The sequence below is a fragment of the Lutzomyia longipalpis genome, chromosome 2, assembly GCF_024334085.1.
Source record: "Lutzomyia longipalpis isolate SR_M1_2022 chromosome 2, ASM2433408v1".
NCBI lineage: Eukaryota > Metazoa > Arthropoda > Insecta > Diptera > Psychodidae > Lutzomyia > Lutzomyia longipalpis.
In genome coordinates, this window is record NC_074708.1 from 28,012,403 (window position 1) to 28,029,997 (window position 17,595).

A 17,595-nucleotide genomic window follows, 5' to 3' on the forward strand; every position below is an offset into this window, starting at 1 on the left:
ATTATCTAGAAAAGTCATTTCTAAACCAAAATTCTTAAGATCTCGGTCAAAGACCTTTAAAACTCTTCCTTTAATCGAATTTATTTGACTTTTAAGAAAATAAAAATTGTTTTTGACATTTTTATGCCCCAATAGTCTAGAAAAAATTTCCTCCCAATAGAGATAAAGACGCTTGATAATTACCTGGCGATTGATTGGTTATCGTATTAGAAAAGTTTAGTGATATAATTTTTGTTGTTGTTAGACTTGTTAAAAGACAAAATACTTACAATCAAGATGGAGATCCTGGTGATAATCAAAAAAATAAATTTATTTTAATTAACCCAGATATTTCTGAAACATTTTTTTTAAATATTAGCAAAATATGACTTCAAAATTATTTTAAAAAAAAACTTCTCAAACCAAAATTTTTAAAATTCATCGCAAGATATTTTCAAACTCTTCTTTTAAATGAATCTATTCGACTTTTGCATAAAGAATTTTTTGGCCTGTTTCTGTACTCAAAATCATCAAAGAAAATTTTCCAGGCATACTAAACATAGTATAATGGGCAAATCTGGATTTAGGACAAATTTAAAATTAACGATAAATCGTTGAATGACTAACTAGCTACTCAATTGTGACTAAACGCCTACCGATTAATCGATAATTAAAATCTAATTCTTAACGTAGTAATTCGTATTCAATTCTACCAGGCGTCTCCACTGGACCTAGTCTTTCTCCAATAGGCTCGTCAATCTTCCTCGTAATTTTCAAAGAAATAAAAATCGAGAAAATAAATAAATTTGCAATGAAAATGCATTTCCCTGAAGGTCCAATAAAAAAGCAATTTTTCTGCATTTTGAACCATCTTTTGGAGTAAAAATAAACATCATTATGATTAAATAGCTGCACCCCCATTCCCCTTTTCAAATAACAATAAATCAGTGTTTGCAAAAGTATTCCGTTGGCGGTGTAAATCCGATCCAATTAAGTCACCTCGATTTTTTAATTAAGGCAATCAATTAGAAACGGTTGGGTGCTTACGAATTCATGACTTCCAGCCTCCTGGTGCCGGAGTAGCGCGCGGGGGTAGGAGGGCTAGCGAGGATTCCCCGGTGCTGTGTGCTTCGGCAAAAACGTTGGGGAAAAGTCAAACGGAGTGGAAGTGATACCAACAATCTCAGAATTCAATTCGGCGTTCACGGCAATGAATGTCGGAAATCGATTATCGCGCATTTTTGCGCTCTTCTTCACTTCTGCAGCCAGCAAATGCTGTACCATTTGCCATGAGAGTTCCACTGGCACTACATAGCTTCAAATGAGACAATCTATCTCTCGCAATTTGTTTACTCGCCTTTTATTGCTTTTTATTTGTTAAACAAGTCGAGGAAAAGTTCTAAAAAGGAATTTTGATTAAAAAGTATTTATTTTGAATGAATCTGTTGCAATTCTTTATTCTTAATTTGATTTCTTGCCTCATTACCTCCTCGAAAGTCATTTTATTTATTCTTTTTTCTGTCTGGGCAGAGAAAGCATTAAAATCCTCCATGGTACTTAATTAAATCTTATGCTAATTCTTTTTACGTGCACGTGGAATTGTCTGTGTGATATTTTGCTTTCCTTTTTCTCACACCTGAAAATTAATTACCAACGTAAATTGCAAGCATTTTGTATACACCTTTTTGCGATGGCACGTGGAGTTTATATGCGAAAATTCGCATGCGGGTTAAGGGGAGAGGGTGGCGTGTGGCACAAGTGATTTAAAGTTTGAATTTTAAAACAAGAACTTGGAAGGATGTATGGGAGAAATATGAAGAAAAATCCAACAGAGACAATCGAGGGTGAATTCCGTTGGAAAGTTCTTCCGAAAGTGATTTGTTGCGAAGGTGGGTGAAGCAATAAAATATCCACCCCACCTTATTTTCCATTCCCACATTGCTTCATGGGAAAATTATGACACTGTGGGGTGAGTTTTTCTTGAGCGCACGAGAGTTTACCTGTGGAAAATAATCTTTCTCTCAGGGGGTGAGGGAGTTTGTTAGTAAATTAATTTGTCAATTTATTTTTTATGCCCCAGACGTTCTCAAGTTGCAAAGGGGGCGCTCAAGGGGATGGGGGATGTTTGTAAATATTCCTTGATCCTTTTTTAGGGGATTTTATTCAGCTCTAAGTCCCTCAAATTGTGTCAAAAGAGAAAGAAGAATAAATTTTAGGGATTATTTGAAGATTTTTTCTTAAAACAGATATTTCATTAATTTTTTCAGCTCTGATTTCATCCCCATCGAGAGATATTTAGTTTGTCAAAAATGTTATTCAAACCGTGAAACTTTGCATTTATTGCCTCACAATATTGACACTACAACCAACACACACAGTCGTGCTATATATAAAAAATTTCCACCCCATTTTCCAGCGTTTCGGGGGAGTTTTTTGGATGGTATTAAATAAAATAAACTACGGGCGGCAGTGAAATAAAAATGAACCCCGGACACATTAGCATCCCCATTTATCAAAAAAAAAACCAACCCTCTGGGGTACGGCAGGGGGTGCAAAAAAAAGAAAGGGAGAAAAGAAAGTCAAGAGGCCTCAATGCAAATAAATTGTTTCATTTGCGTTTTCTTCCACATAGAGATGAAGAAGAAGAAAAAAAAAACTCAACCCCTCCCGGCCCATTGTCCAGCAATGAATGCCTCGAAGGGTTTGGGGATGATGAAGAAGTTGGACCATTATTGTAGTTCTTGTTGCCTATCCCTCCTGTGGCGGGAGGGATGTCTTGTTATTTTTCAGACTTTGCAATTTCTCTGCGCTCCTTCCTCCCTTTTTTTGCTCTCTTTGCCTGCACATCTCCCTCTGAAATGTCCTGCAGTGATATTCAGCGGAATTTGGAGAGTTTTCTTCCGTTGGGCACAATCCCTCACCCCCTCCATACACCCTCCTCTCACTATAAAGTTGGATTCTTCTTTTTTTTTTGTAATATTCCCTATTTTCCGTTTACGCAAAATTTCCACTTTGCAGTCATCTTCCTTTCGCCATATACAAGAAGATTCTCCTCTCGCACCCCAGGACGCCAAAAAAAAGGACGACCCCGGGAGGAATGGAAAATTGTGAACTTGAAGTTTGATAAACTGACTGAAGCCGCAAGACAGATTGTCTATTTTGGATGAAAAAGAATCACACACAGAAAAAAGAAAAGAGAGGGAGAAAAGGCAGAAAGTTGGCTTCCTTGTGAGAACAATGAATTCTCCGTGGCAGACGTAGAAAATTTATCTAAAATGTGATTCACAAGGAAACTTCCCGACGAATCAACACGAAGAGAGCTTTCTGCACACCACAAATGTGCCCATTTGGCATCTTTCTTAACTGCATTTGTGCCACCCCCACAGCCCCACTGAAATCCATTGCAAAATTCAACTCAAGAAGATATTGAGGGAAAAGTTTGAGAAATTCGAATGAAGATATTTTGTGCTTTTGCCGGGATAATCTTGTGGCTATTTTAATGGATGTTGTGCATTGTATTTCACATAGGGGAGGGTGGGATCTGTATACATATGTGTCTCTCAGGGGGAAGCTTTTCATTTTGGTTAATGAAAAGCTTTTGATTATTGGGGAAAGAATTGATTTTTTTTTATTCCTGAATTTGAAAGAAAAAAGATAATTTTCAAGATATTTATGTTCCAAGAAAAAAATCTTCTTGCAAGAATCAAGCGTCTCAACATTAATTTTATTTGACAGGATTAAAGGCCAATGTGGGCGAGTAAAGAAAATCACGAGGCGTCTCAATTTTATTGCATTAATTTTTCAAATTAAAATACATTTTCACAAAAGTCTCTTGATTCCATTAAAAAGGGCATGGAAAATCTTTGCGTGGGAAGCTATATGGAGAATTTTTCCACCCACAAATCTCCTTTCGTCGCAAAATTATCATGGTGATAATTTGAATATTCAAATTTGTCACAGTGGCTTTGTGATCTCGTCCGTGATTTGTGTGTTTGTGCGGGAGGGCCGTTGAGAGGGAGAAAATTTGAGGGAAATCCTCATAATTGATTCTCCTTGCTCTGTATGCGCGCCCTCCCGCCCTATACCTGGGAATCCCACAATTTCCTGCCACACTGATCTCCACCACCGCCACCGGTAAGCACTGTGAATGGGTGATGCGCCACGAGACCCCGGTGATGATTCAGAAACAATAGTTTCACTGTATAATTTGAGGTTCCAACCCGTTTTAGTTGAAAGTTTTCGTTGCACAGTCTGCGGAATCCACTTGAAAATCCCGGGGATCCCATTCAGGGCAAGTGGAGGGATCCTGCTGCTTTGTCCCCATTGAGCTTCAAGTCGTCTCGCATAAATTACCAAAGATGCTTCACCACCCCCTCGCGTCATTTCATTACCCATTCGGTGTGCGGCATCCCCCGCCGCATGAGTTTTCCCCACAAGAGGGGTGGATTTTCACACATTATGGAAAATTTTTCAAATGGATTTCCCGGAAACTTGTTTGACGATGGCACTCGATGGAGGAGAAAATCCCTTTTTGTTCTGTCGCTCTCTGTTCAGAATATTTGATGCATATTTTGCGTTCTGGGGTGTCTTCACAAACTCCATATTTGGCGCGAGACTTCCGTCCCAGCGTGCGTCTGTCTCTTCTGGAATTAATTTCTCGCCATTCCCTTTGTCCGTGGCTCTCCCATATATGCCCCAACAATTTCCCATATCAACCGACGAGATTCGTCATATGGCCTATGAATTCCATTTTCCGGAAAAAGGGGTTTATACATTTGAAAGATTTTCTTATGATGAAAATTTGGAAAATTATTTAAGAATTTTATTTATATTTTTTAAAAGCTTGTTTAATGGACTTTTCTTATTTAAAATTTACCTTGAATTTTTATATTTTTAGAAGTGGATTAATAATAAAAAAAATAAGCAGTGGAGGCGCCTGGTGTCTTTAAGTTTTTTTTCTTTCTGTTAAAAACTGAATAAAGTAATAGAAAGAAGCTATATTTTGCAGTGGAGACGCCTGGTAGAAAATAAATAATATAGAAAAGAAAGTAGAGATGCTTGATCTCCTTGAAATTCTTGATCTTTCTTTAAAATAAATTATAATTGAAGATGGAGCCGCCTGGTAGTCATCTTGTATATAAATTTACAATATTTTAAGCCATAAATAACAGTGGAGGCGCCAGGTAATAACCAAAAAGCTCCCAATTTGCTTTAAAATCATTCTAAAAAAGTATTAAAAAAATATTTCAAGATATAAAAGAAAAGATTGACAAACCCCTAAAATCTCTTTGCCATGGGGTTGGTGGAAAAGTGAGGCTCCTCTGTGGCATTGGAAGTGGACGTGAGCCATGCATATTCATTCGCCACGCTGCTTCCACATGGTAGTAAAATTTTCCAGCCATGTCATCCCCTCTTTTGTTGCGCGCACCCCCCAGCATATATATAGTTTTTGTTGTGTATAGCATGACAACGACAATATGATTATTCTCTTCCACATAAAGTGTGAGACTTGAATAAATTTGATTTAATTACTTTATACGAGGAACATACTAGACCACCCCTCCCAACCCTCCACGTATTGTCTCACACGATCCAGTCAATGTTTGCAAGTTTTCTTTTGTAACCCGCGAATACGACACACATATGTTATATAGCACTTAATTACTGGGTATGGTGACGGTAATTAGATCCCCATTCGGTGGGTTTTTCGCAGCAAACCCTCCAACGCAGGGCTGCACTACGGAGCATCACGAATGTCGAGTCTAATCATAATCATAATAATTATTTTGTTCCCCAACAAAACTTCGTGCTTTGAATAAAGAAAATTTTCGCGCATCTCTTCAGGGTGGGTGGTAGAGTGAGAAAATTTCGCAGAATTTCTCTTCAGAAATGCAAAGAATTTTCCAACTAACGCACCTTCGTGAAGGAAAATTTATTATAAACTTTTGGCATGAGATAAGTTATAGGATTTTTTTTTCAACAGAAAATAATAATGTAATAAAGTCTAATAAAGTACGTGCTTAAGATGAAAAAGATACTTTATACATTGCTTGAAGCTTGTTTATTATGTTGTTAATGTTTTATTGATTTTAAGATTTTTTTTTGGTCGATGAAAATTATTAAGAATTAATTGAGAAATTGTAAGAGCTTTTATCAGAGCTTTTAAGCCTGAAGAAAGTTTTTGAATAACCGTTTTTTTTTAAATTGAAGAACGATTTTAGAATTAAAAAAAAAAAACAAGTCAGTCAAGATAACGAAAAAGAAATTTCATTAAGATTGTTAAAAAGGTATTTTTGTTCTTTTCTTCCGTTTTTAATATTTTTTTAAACTTAAATTTTTTTTAAAGCCCCACATAAACGTAAATAAATCACGAAATCATACAAATATTTAAATAAAAACTTATTAGAAAAAGATTTTATAAGAAGTTTGGGTTTAATTTAAAATAAATTGTTACAGACTTTGTAGACCTGATGAAGACAAAATTAAACCCCCGAAACGTCATATTTGAAATCATATTGAAAAACCTGCTAGAGGTCGTTGGCCGTGCCCTTCTACACCGTTAAAATCAATAAATTAAATTCATAACAACCTATTTGAGATGCAAAGAAATTTCTTCCCCACACCTTTTCAACCATCCATTAAGTCTCTAAAAAGGCTCTTTAAACAAATTCCCTTCGCTCACAGAACGGTGGAACGATGGCAAAAAGGAAAGGTGAAAGCAGGTGTCAAAGCAATCAAATAACATGGGAGCGAAAATGGTCAGACGCCTCATTACCTTCACGCAATTTCCCCCGGTATTATAGGAGAAAAGTCAATCATAACGCGTCCAGTTATTAGAGTTGGTATACCACATCGCGGATGGGTCAGTCTATGCGTTGTAATTTAATTTGTAAGTAGGATTAGTAGGCAAAGTTGATTTTTTTTATGAAATTCATCAATTCGAAAGACAAAAATGGTTATATCTCAAGTTCCACAAGACCTACAAAAATTTCGAGACTAGTTCTGGAAAGGTATTGAAATAAGCTATAATCTGACATATATTTCGATACATTTCAAGGTCACCTCCAGAACACAAAATGGCAGATTTTTGTTCAACAAAAACAGTTTTTTTCACTTTTCGTTCTGAAGGAATGGTCCTAGAGGTTTTTGATGTTCTAGAAAGTTGTAGAGTTTTGCATAACCTTTAATTTGATACCAAATTGAGCAAAATCGGACAAGCGGTTCAAGAGATATGGCTCTTAGAACTTTTCAAATTTAAGAATTTTTCAAATTGCCATATCTTCTAAACGGCGACATAGATTTTCTTCATTTTCGGACTGGTGATAGATATTGAGTCAGGCTACAACATATCAAAAATTCAAGGAAATCTATGATGGGGATTCGGAGATATAGCTCCTTAAAGTTAGGCAATTTTTGTTTTTGTTTTTAGCGCCTCTTGCGGATGTTTTTAAAACTTGAAATGTTCTAAACAGTTGTAGGGCTTCTCAATACCTTTCATTTGATATCAAGATGATCAAAATCGGTCAAGCCGTTCTCGAGTTATATCGAAAAAACACTTTTTGCTTTAGGCCGCCATATTTGCTAAACCGCTTGACCGATTTTCAAGTGTGAATTGTTGATGAAAACATCTCACTAAGCCCTACAACATACTAAAATTTCAGACCTCTAGCTACAAAGGAAGTGGTTAACGGTATTTCAAAATGGCGGACGGCGGCCATCTTGGATTTTGAAAATGCGAAAAAATGAAATTTTACACCCACATTTCTATAGAAAACTTCAAACCCGAAGTCTCTATCTGTTACCGTTCTCGAGCTATAAGGCAAAATGGGGACCAACGGCAGGCCGGCAGGCCGGCCGGCAGGCCGGCCGGCCGGATCAAAAATTTTCCACCACCATTTTCGTAATGTGGGATGTCTAAAACGTGCTCATACCAAGTTTGAGCCCGATCTGAAGTGGTCGGTTTTTCCGATGATTACAATACTTGGTATGCCACGATTGTGGTATACCAACTAATTCCTCAACATGCTGGCTTCAGTATTATTATTTAGGAACTTACTCGAGCTGCAGTAATCCAATTATATCGTTACGGACGGGATCACGTGGTGAGGAGGAAATTTCTTCCATCATATAAATAACAATCGATTCATTGATCTGTAAGGAAAGCGATTTCGTCCCTTCGACGGGTGCGGGGGGGTTAAATAAACAACTGAGGGTTGGAAAGACCAGGAGAGGGGGGGTTGTCGAAAGAGAAAATAAGAGAAGAGCCCAGATTACACCTGGGGAGGTTTTTTTTCTTTCAATGGGGTGGTTTTGTAGGCTCTATGAGAAAAAGGAAAACATTCCACTATTTATTTATTCCTTCCGCATTTTTTTCGGTGTCTCCCTCTAGGCTCTTTGATCTCCCACATACCCCCAGCATCCACCCCCCCATATAGACCTTTATACCCAGGGGGGAGGTTGGCTGGGAAAAACATCGAAGAGATTGAATTCTTCAATGTTTATTTGACAGACTTTCCAGATCGTTTTCCCGCGATAATCCTCTCTGGTTGTGAAGGAGTTTGTTTTTCTTTTGGAAAATTTCATCCTCTGACCTACAAATGGGGGTGGGGAGGTGGGTTGTTCGGGGGGTGTCCCATTGATAATTTGAAAGTGCAAGCACAGCTGACAGCTCAATATACCGCATCGTTATTTATGCGTACCAGAGACTTTGTCTTCATCCACCCCTTTCCCCCTTAATATGGTTTTAATCATCTTATCGATGACAACGTGTTCCACCTGGAGAGGCACACACACACACACACCGGAGCAACAACCCCATTTTCTGGACAATGGGATGAGGAGGATGGGGGAGGTTTTGGTACACAACGTCCCAATTGTTTGGGGCGAATGAGACCCTGCCTCGATGGATATATCGCTTAATTTTCCAGACCTTCAGCTACGATGACAAATGGGCCTTCCTCGGCTTTTCCAGGTGCTATGTAGGCGGGGAAAGGTGCGCGCCCATATCCTCCCGTTCAATCCAAAGTCATTGCCCTGCACTACAATTTCAGCTTATAATTAATTTGTCTGAATTTTGCATTGAGGAAAGCACGAGCAGCATCCACCCTGCATTGACTTGTTGCTAAGGGTTGCTTTTACATATAGTCGGTACCATCCCCTTCCCCAATTTCCTGCCAAATCCCTTTAATTTTCAATTTAATTTGTATTTTGAAAATATTTCAAAGATTTTTGTTAGGGGTGGTGAACTCTCCCATGGGGCATTCCATCCCCATCGACACATAACAAACCCCCTCTGGGTTTGCTCCATGGGGGTTGTGCAATGTGACCCCGGTTGAGGCTGCGGTTGCACGGAGGAAATTGAAAAGGGAATATTGCATAAATTTCGTTTGGAAAAAGGGAAAATGGATTTTCACAGGTCTCCCCCTCGCTCGAGGGGTGGTGCACGCACCCTCGATATATTTATACAAGGGGTATGTGTGCGAATAATGCATTCCTCTGGCAAAATTTGCATAAATTCCCCAACACATGGCTTTTTCAATGCGTACATACATACAAACATTCAAAAAGCTCCCTTCAGTTGTGCGGAAGTTTTTCATGTAATTCGACAGGGCAGCTGTAGCGGGGGTGGAAATTGACAAGTGGATGATTTGGGGAAATTGAGTAAAATACCCTTCACAAGCACACCCCTTCGTGACGACACTTCTCTCTTCCAACCGGCCCACCTTCACCGTGTAAAGCTCCTGTGAATCATCCCCCCAAATGGCTAGAAAAGTGCCACCCTATGGCAAGGGAAAAAAAAAGTACCAAATCATTGACTTTCTTTTCACCAGGAGCGACGTTTTTTTCCCTTCTCCAACACACCTGCAATCCATCTACTTTGTCAATTTAATATCAATCCCAAAAGGTGTTCAATCACATTTTGGCTTTTGTGGGGGTGTGTGAAAAGGGAAAGTGCTTTTTAGAAAATTCTCTTTTTGTGTGGAGTACATGATTCAAGAGATGGAGGAAATTAGGTTAGATAACCAACTGTTGGCGGAGGTTTTTTTTCCATTTACAAGCACAGGTGATTTTTCTTTTAAACAGGTCGGAGATTAAAAGGGCATTAAGGTCATTAAGGTTGATTTAAAAGTTAAATTAAGTGCTTCAACATTTTTATTTATTTCATGAGTTATTTATAAAATTTTTAATGCTCGTTATAGGTGCAGTTTTTGTCGTTTTTAATATATGTAAATAAATTGGGAGGATTTTTAACATTTATTGTTTAAAAAACTTTAAAAGAAATAATAGAAAAAAACGTAAGGTGTTAGATTAATTATTTCTAACATAAAAACTCATGCATTAATTAACATTTTTTAATATATTAGGCCCTAAATTCTAACGAATAATAAGTGTAAAGTTCAAGAACAGATTAGATTTTTTTTGTTACTCTACCTTTTACTTGAAATTAAAGGTGTTTTCTCTGAAGATTTCTAAGGTGAAAACATTAAGTTCTATTCACGGCATAATTAGGCAAAAAAAATTAACAAAGAAATATAAAGTGTTTTATAAGCAATAAAAGTAAATAAAAACATTCAAGTGTGAATTGATTACTAAATCAGAGGTTATCTCTCAGGTTTAAATTACAATTTTTAATAAAAATTGCTTTAAAAGCTTCTCTTAATCTATATTTGCTTCTATGACATAAAAGTTAATCATCCACTACTTTCCATAATCCAAAGAAGCTATAAATGTGTTTAAAACATAAGAATAAAGCACTTATACGCCCCTTTTGGTTGCCGTTAACATTTTGTAGACTTTTATAATTAACATAACAAGTTCATAAGAATTTTGCATCTTCTTAACGTCACCTCAAGTAGTTTGTGTCGAAGCATGGAATTGAACAGTTGTGCCAGAGAAGATATTCCAGCAATAAATTTTTCTTCACTGTGTGATACCGAAGTGAGGAAACGCGCAGAAGAAAATCAGTGCAAAAAGTTCGATCTTGATTACTTAATTCATCAAATTGGACCTTTTGGGAAATTCCAGAGACGAATTGTCATTTTAATATGCATCACGAATTTTTTTCTTGTCGACTACACAACAATGTTTATCTTCACAGCAGGGGAGGTAAACTACAGATGTCGAATACCTGAATGTGATGCTCAAAATGCTGCATTCAGTGCTGATTTTCTCAACTTTACAACTCCTGCTGTTGAAGGAAACTTCGCCAGGTGTAAGAGATTTCGGAAGCTCTCAAATATCAGTTTGGAAGATCAGTGTCAAGGCGAATTTTTCGACACAAATCAAACAGAAGAGTGCTCCGAATTAATTTATCAAGATGACGAAAGGACAATTCAGAACGAATGGAATCTTGGATGTAGTGAAGATTGGAAACTATCTCTTGTTGGGACTGTTAATGGAATAGGACAGGTTGTTTGCCTACCCCTAGTAGGCTACATATCTGATCGATATGGAAGACGAACAGCCTTCATCTTAAGTGCTTTCTTTGCTGCTTCTCTTGGACTTCTCAGATCATTTTCCACCAACTTTACTATGTTCGTTATTCTAGAATTCTTGGATCCTGCTCTCAGTTCGGGAATGTTTAATGCTGGATTTCTTTTAGGTCAGTAGCTTTCTTGACATTTTTTTTAAAGAAAGTTTGTACAATTTTGTTAAATTGATTTTTTGTAGGAATGGAGCTTGTAGGACCATCTAGACGCGCATTGGTTGCATTTTGTCTTCTTGTAGCCTGCACAATGGGCTCTGTTGGCCTAGGAGTACTGGTTATGTTTGTCAAGCACTGGCGCCTGCTTCTTAGGATAGTTTACTTGCCTTCCTTTATTTTCATGATGTACTATTGGTTCATACCTGAAAGTATTAGATGGCTGTATAAGAAGAATCGCCTAGTTGAAGCTTCTAACGTTATTATTTCAGCTGCTAAGACAAACAGCAGTCAGTTGGCATTAAAAGCTCAGACGATGCTGAAGGAGGCTACAAAGAATCCTTCAGAAAACGACCTCAACAAAATTGAATCTGTGAATAAGGATGCCAAAGAATCCCGTCTAGGATTAATTCTAAAATCGAAAACTCTTCTAATAAGGATTGTTAATTGTTCCTTCTACTGGGCAGCTATGTCCTTTGCCTATACAGGCTTAAACATGAATTCAGTAATGATTGCCGGGGATAAGCATGTGAATTTTATTCTCAACATATTAATTGAAATCCCAGCAAATTTAATATGTTGCTGGTTAATGGAGAAAATTGGAAGAAAAACAATTCTGAGTTTAAGCCAAATATCTTGTGGTCTTGCATGCATAGCAAGTATCTTTCTCAAAGGAGCTCCTGTTTCTGCACAGACAACGGTGTTCCTTATTGGAAAATTAGGTGCATCAGTTTCTTACAGCATTGTCTCCGTTTATACATCGGAAATCTTCCCAACGACTCTTCGTCATACTCTTGTCTCAATCTGCTCAATTCTAGGACGTACAGGATCAACTTTAGCTCCTTTTACGCTTTTTCTGGTAAAATCCTTTTTAAAGAAAATTTGTAAAGCTCAATTAACTGACTTTTTTGCTTCAGGGAAAATATATGGAGTCCATGGAAATGATCCTGTTTGCTTCAATGACAATTCCTGCGGGGATTTTCATCCTTTTTGCACCTGAAACGCTGAATCAACCACTACCGGATACAATCCAAGAAGCTGAAGATATCGGCAAAGTCAAGGAATGCCGGCATTTATTGTGATCTGAACTAACAGACGAGTTATACAAGAATATTAATGAACAAGAAGCAAATTGTAGGTCAAATTTACAAAGACATTTTTTTAGGCATTTTTAATGAAGGAATTTTCACCTCCAAACTCATCAGGCAGACATCGAATTGTTGAATGGCTGTGAAAACATATCGTTTTAGCAAATAAGCTTATCGCTTGAATGAATTTATTGACAAACAGAGAGGAAGAGTGAGACAGAAAAAAATATACAAGAGAGTCTGAGTAAGACTCACACGTGCTATCTGGCATAAAATTTGCATAATGATACCACAAGACTAACTTGTTTGCTTGATTCACATTAAAAGATCCACGCTATTCTATACGTAGTGTCTTGGTATGAATACGCTTTAAGCTTCTAATAGTTTAATGTTAATTATCAGAAAGATGAATATTTCGGCAATTAAAGAATTATTTCATTAAACTCTTCGGCTAAGTTTTCAAGGAAATTTTAATTTTTCAAAATATGAAAGACCTCTAAAATGGAAGCCGGTTCTTGTGAATTTATTTGCTCTGGCTTGAGGGAGATTTTGCATTAACAAATATTTTAGTCTTTCGACAAACAAGAGCACGGCCACTACGAAATAAAAATCTCAGAATGGTTATCAGTGTGAAAAGTGAGAGTGCTACAATGCCTCTACAAGAGGAACCGCGAAAACTCAATTTGGATCTTTTAATTCACCAAATTGGACCTTTTGGGAGGTTCCAATTGTGGATTTTCATTTTAATTTGCATTCCCGTCGTCTTTACGGCCATGTACACAATGGTTTTCGTCTTCACGGCAGGAGAAGTCTACTACAGATGTCGAATAGCTGAATGTGAAGCTCAAAACGCTGCATTCAGTGCTGATTTTCTCAACTTTACAATTCCTTCCTTTGAGGGAAATTTTGCCAGGTGCATGAGATTTCAGGGACTCCCAAATATCGGTTGGGAAGATCAGTGTCAAGGAGAGTTTTTTGACTTAAATCAAACTGAAGAGTGCTCCGAGTTAATTTATCAAGACGACGAGACTACAATGCAGAATGAATGGAATTTAGGATGTAGCGAGGAATGGAAGCTATCTCTAGTTGGGACTGTGAATAAAAGTGGCCAATTCTTAGGCTTACTGCTAATTGGTTATTTTTCCGATCGTTACGGGAGACGAACAGCCTTCATCTGGAGTATTTTCTTGTCAGCCACACTTGGAATTATTCGATCGTTCTCAGTTAATTTCACAATGCTCCTGATTTTTGAATTCATTGAACCTTTTGCCAGTTCTGGGATATACAGTGTAGGTTTTATTCTAGGTAGGTATTATTTTCTATTCTATTTGGAAAGAAGGATAGAAAATAATTTAAATTCTTTTGGCAGGAATGGAACTTATTGGTCCTGAAAGACGCGCTCTTGGCTCATTCATCCTTAGTATAGCCTTCACTCTAAGCCTGATGCTTTTAGGCTTTGAAGCTTTGTTAACTAAAGAATGGAGACTACTAACGAGGGTTGCTTTTGCACCATCGTTTCTCATTTTTACCTACCGATGGCTCATACCTGAGAGCACAAGGTGGCTTGTCAACAAAAATCGTGTTGAGGAAGCAGCACGGATTATAGATCTAGCTGCAAAGTATAACGAAAGCTTACTCACAGTTGAGGCCAAAAGTATGCTAAGTCAAGCAATCAAAGGTGATCCACTCATAGGACTTACAGATGAAAATAACGAGAAGAAAGTTGGAGGCTATCGTCTGATGTCAGCCTTCAAGTCCTGTACCCTTATGCTGCGGATTGTTAACTGCTCCTTCGCCTGGGCAGCATTGGCTTTCGTCTATGCTGGACTAACTATGTATTCAGTTAGTCTAGCTGGTGATAAGTACATCAATTTCATCCTGAATTGTTTCATCGAAATTCCTGGAGCTTTTATCTGCTACCTGCTGATGGATCGGATTGGAAGACGAAAGCTTATGAGTCTAAGTCTTCTCGTAACTGGGATATCCTGTATTGCCTATATCCTGCTAACAGATGTTTCTGTTAATGCTCAAATTGCAGCCACACTCATTGGGAAGTCAACCGTAACCATGTCTTTCATCACAATTTACGTTTACGTAGCTGAACTCTTTCCAACGGAGCTCCGACAAACTCTGCTTTCCACCTGTGCTATCTTTGGACGTGCAGGAGCCATTATGGCGCCATTTACAATATTTCTTGTAAGATTGCTAAACATTCAAAATTTCCATTTTGTTAATGTTTTCTTTTTATCCTTTAGGGAAAATACATGGAATCTATGGAAATGATCCTGTTTGCTTCAATGACGATCCCTGCGGGAATTTTTATTCTCTTCGCACCTGAAACTCTAAATCAACCACTACCGGATACAATCCAAGAAGCTGAAAATATTGGCAAAAAGTTTTATAATTAAAATGAAATTTTAAAGAATAAAAATTTGAAATTTTAGTTAAGTTTTATCAAGTTCAGTTTATCAAGCAATTAGTTGATTAATTTAATCGTCTGTCTTTCCTACAACTCAATAGCCTACTGATAATTCTCTTCTGATTATTTACAAATCACAGAGTACTCGAGAAAATAGATAAAGCCAGCTCAATAAGAAGGTCTGGCCTATATAAAGCCACTAGTTACTCTCAGAGTTCCCACAGTTAGTTCTAAAAGTGCAGTGATGAAGATCTTGGTGAGTTTTGTGCTCTTGTGCCTAATATCGAGGATTCAGTGCGATCTGAATTGGTGGAGAACAGCCAATGTCTATCAGATCTATCCGAGATCATTCAAAGATTCAGACGGTGATGGCATAGGAGATCTTAATGGAATAACCCAAATGCTGCCTTATTTGAAGGATCTGGGAATTGATGCCTTTTGGATGTCACCGATCTTCAAATCCCCCATGAAGGATTTTGGCTATGATATTTCGGATTTCCGTGATATTCAGCTTGAATACGGGACTATGGAGGATTTTGATCGTCTCCTGAAAACTGCCCATGAACTAGACTTGCGCGTTATTCTGGATTTTGTGCCTAATCATTCAAGTGATGAGCATGAATGGTTCTTGAAGTCTGTTGCTGGAGATCCTGAGTACAAAGATTTCTACGTGTGGCATCCGGGGAAGGAGGATCCAGCAAATCCACAGAATAGGCTTCCACCTAGCAACTGGCTCAGTGCATTTCGTGGCAGTGCTTGGAAGTGGCATGAAACCAGAGGAGAGTTCTACCTTCATGCGTTTGCCTACCAACAACCAGACTTAAACTACAGAAATGAGAAAGTCGTTGAAGCCATGAAAGATATTCTGAGATTTTGGCTGGAAAAGGGTGTTGATGGTTTTCGCATTGATGCTGTACCTAATCTATTTGAAGTTGAACCAATTGATGGTCAGTATCCGGATGAAGTTAAGAGCGGCTATACAGACGATCCTGAGGAGTCAGCCTATCTATACCACAACCTCACTATGGACTTACCCGAAACAGTTGAAATGGTCTACCAATGGCGGGATGTTGTTGATAGGTTCAGCATAAATGGAAATACCAGAATAATGCTAACTGAAGCATATTCACATATTGATATTCTCATGCAGTATTACGGGAATGGCGTCAAGAACGGCTCTCATGCTCCATTCAACTTTTACATGATCATGAATCTCAACAACGATTCAAATGCAATTGATTTTCACAGAAACATCCAACTGTGGTTGGATAAATTACCCAACGGTAGTGTAGCGAACTGGGTTATGGGAAATCACGATCAGAGACGTATTGGATCGAGGTTTGGAACCCATAGAATTGATCTTATAAACATGATCATTAAAACTCTTCCTGGAATTAGCATTACCTACAATGTGAGTTTTCTTGTAAGTTTTAGTGAAAAAATCTCTGAAAACTCTTTTTTCTTTTCTTTAGGGAGAAGAGATCGGAATGACGGATGTTTACATATCGTGGGAAGATTCAGTAGATCCTGCTGGCTGCAATTCCAACCCGGAGATATTTGATAAATTTTCCAGAGATCCCGCGAGAACTCCCTTCCAATGGGATTCATCAACAAGTGCAGGATTCTCCGTAAATCCCAAACCGTGGCTACCTGTGTCGCCATTGTATAAGGAGGTGAACGTTAAGGTTCAACAAACAGCTCCACGGAGTCACCTGAAGATCTACCGAAGACTTTTGCAACTGAGACGAACGGAGACACTTCAGAAGGGCTCCGTTGAGACTCGTACCCATGGCCAGAATGTTCTTAGCATTACAAGACGCCTTCCAGGACGTGATACCTACATCACAGTCGCTAATATTGGACCAAAAAGGGAATCAATTGATTTGCGGGAGGTCTTCTCTGGACGCTTAATCTTCCACATTGTGTCTGTGGATTCAAAGAAACGCGATGGAGATGGTGTAATGGGTCCAAACTTGGAACTAGCTCCGTATGAGGCCTTTATTCTAAGGGGGCCCGTTAAGATTTAATCAAATATCGGAAAAATGTTTGAAAATTATTTAATAAAAAAGTAAATTCTGAAAAATTCTTACTGAAGAACAACGAAGAAAATTTTCCAAGTGACCTTAAATAATGGTAAAATCTGGTTTAATATTTTTGTTGTAGAAAGGAATGTTTCCAGTAACTACCAGGCGGCTCCATCTTCAACAAATTGCTCAAAAGTTTAAATAAAGAAGCAGGTAGGTTCCGTAGATTCAAAAAATATGCCGTTTTAAAGAAATTACTTGATTGATTTTTATAAATTCAGAATTTATTGAAAATGAAGTAGTTTAATTTTAAGAAGAATTAACTATTTTTATATTATTTAAATCATAGAAATAGAATAATTTTAAATTTTTGAGCTTTCTGAAGTTCTCTTAAAAGCTCCTCAATTTTAGCAACAAAATATTTTAATTTTCAATAATTTTCCT

The 17,595-nt window shown here is 37.7% G+C and overlaps 7 protein-coding genes across 14 annotated transcripts in view; 4 read left to right on the forward strand and 3 right to left on the reverse strand.

Annotated features, from left to right (window-relative positions):
• LOC129789858 (serine/arginine repetitive matrix protein 1-like) overlaps positions 1-17,595 on the reverse strand; it is a 982,101-nt gene that overhangs the window by 476,047 nt on the left and 488,459 nt on the right. The gene's annotated exons all lie outside the window — the stretch shown is intronic.
• Positions 1-17,595, reverse strand: part of LOC129791241 (fatty acid synthase-like) — a 1,176,504-nt gene that overhangs the window by 145,954 nt on the left and 1,012,955 nt on the right. The gene's annotated exons all lie outside the window — the stretch shown is intronic.
• LOC129789856 (glutamine-dependent NAD(+) synthetase) overlaps positions 1-17,595 on the reverse strand; it is a 932,624-nt gene that overhangs the window by 145,954 nt on the left and 769,075 nt on the right. The window lies entirely within an intron of this gene.
• Positions 1-17,595, forward strand: part of LOC129789960 (pupal cuticle protein) — a 1,201,887-nt gene that overhangs the window by 108,642 nt on the left and 1,075,650 nt on the right. The gene's annotated exons all lie outside the window — the stretch shown is intronic.
• Positions 11,062-13,004, forward strand: LOC129791232 (solute carrier family 22 member 3-like). The gene is made up of 3 exons (XM_055829300.1): positions 11,062-11,581; positions 11,650-12,479; positions 12,538-13,004. The coding sequence occupies exons 1-3, from the start codon at positions 11,062-11,064 to the stop codon at positions 12,700-12,702; spliced, it is 1,515 nt and encodes a 504-aa protein (XP_055685275.1). The 3' UTR covers positions 12,703-13,004.
• On the forward strand, positions 13,996-15,116 carry LOC129791233 (organic cation transporter protein-like). Its single transcript, XM_055829301.1, has 2 exons — positions 13,996-14,904; positions 14,964-15,116. The coding sequence occupies exons 1-2, from the start codon at positions 14,080-14,082 to the stop codon at positions 15,114-15,116; spliced, it is 978 nt and encodes a 325-aa protein (XP_055685276.1). The 5' UTR covers positions 13,996-14,079.
• On the forward strand, positions 15,350-17,224 carry LOC129789877 (maltase A3-like). The gene is made up of 2 exons (XM_055826972.1): positions 15,350-16,538; positions 16,600-17,224. Exons 1-2 carry the CDS (start codon positions 15,372-15,374, stop codon positions 17,152-17,154), a joined length of 1,722 nt encoding a protein of 573 aa, XP_055682947.1. The 5' UTR covers positions 15,350-15,371; the 3' UTR covers positions 17,155-17,224.

Coding starts and splice junctions, on each gene's coding strand:
- LOC129791233 (XM_055829301.1), top strand. CDS start 14,080: ATGGAACTTATTGGTCCTGAAAGACGCGCTCTTGGCTCATTCATCCTT. Junction 14,905..14,963: donor CGCCATTTACAATATTTCTT/GTAAGATTGCTA, acceptor TTTATCCTTTAG/GGAAAATACATGGAATCTAT.
- LOC129789877 (XM_055826972.1), top strand. CDS start 15,372: ATGAAGATCTTGGTGAGTTTTGTGCTCTTGTGCCTAATATCGAGGATT. Junction 16,539..16,599: donor GAATTAGCATTACCTACAAT/GTGAGTTTTCTT, acceptor TCTTTTCTTTAG/GGAGAAGAGATCGGAATGAC.
- LOC129791232 (XM_055829300.1), top strand. CDS start 11,062: ATGTTTATCTTCACAGCAGGGGAGGTAAACTACAGATGTCGAATACCT. Junction 11,582..11,649: donor TAATGCTGGATTTCTTTTAG/GTCAGTAGCTTT, acceptor GATTTTTTGTAG/GAATGGAGCTTGTAGGACCA. Junction 12,480..12,537: donor CTCCTTTTACGCTTTTTCTG/GTAAAATCCTTT, acceptor TTTTTGCTTCAG/GGAAAATATATGGAGTCCAT.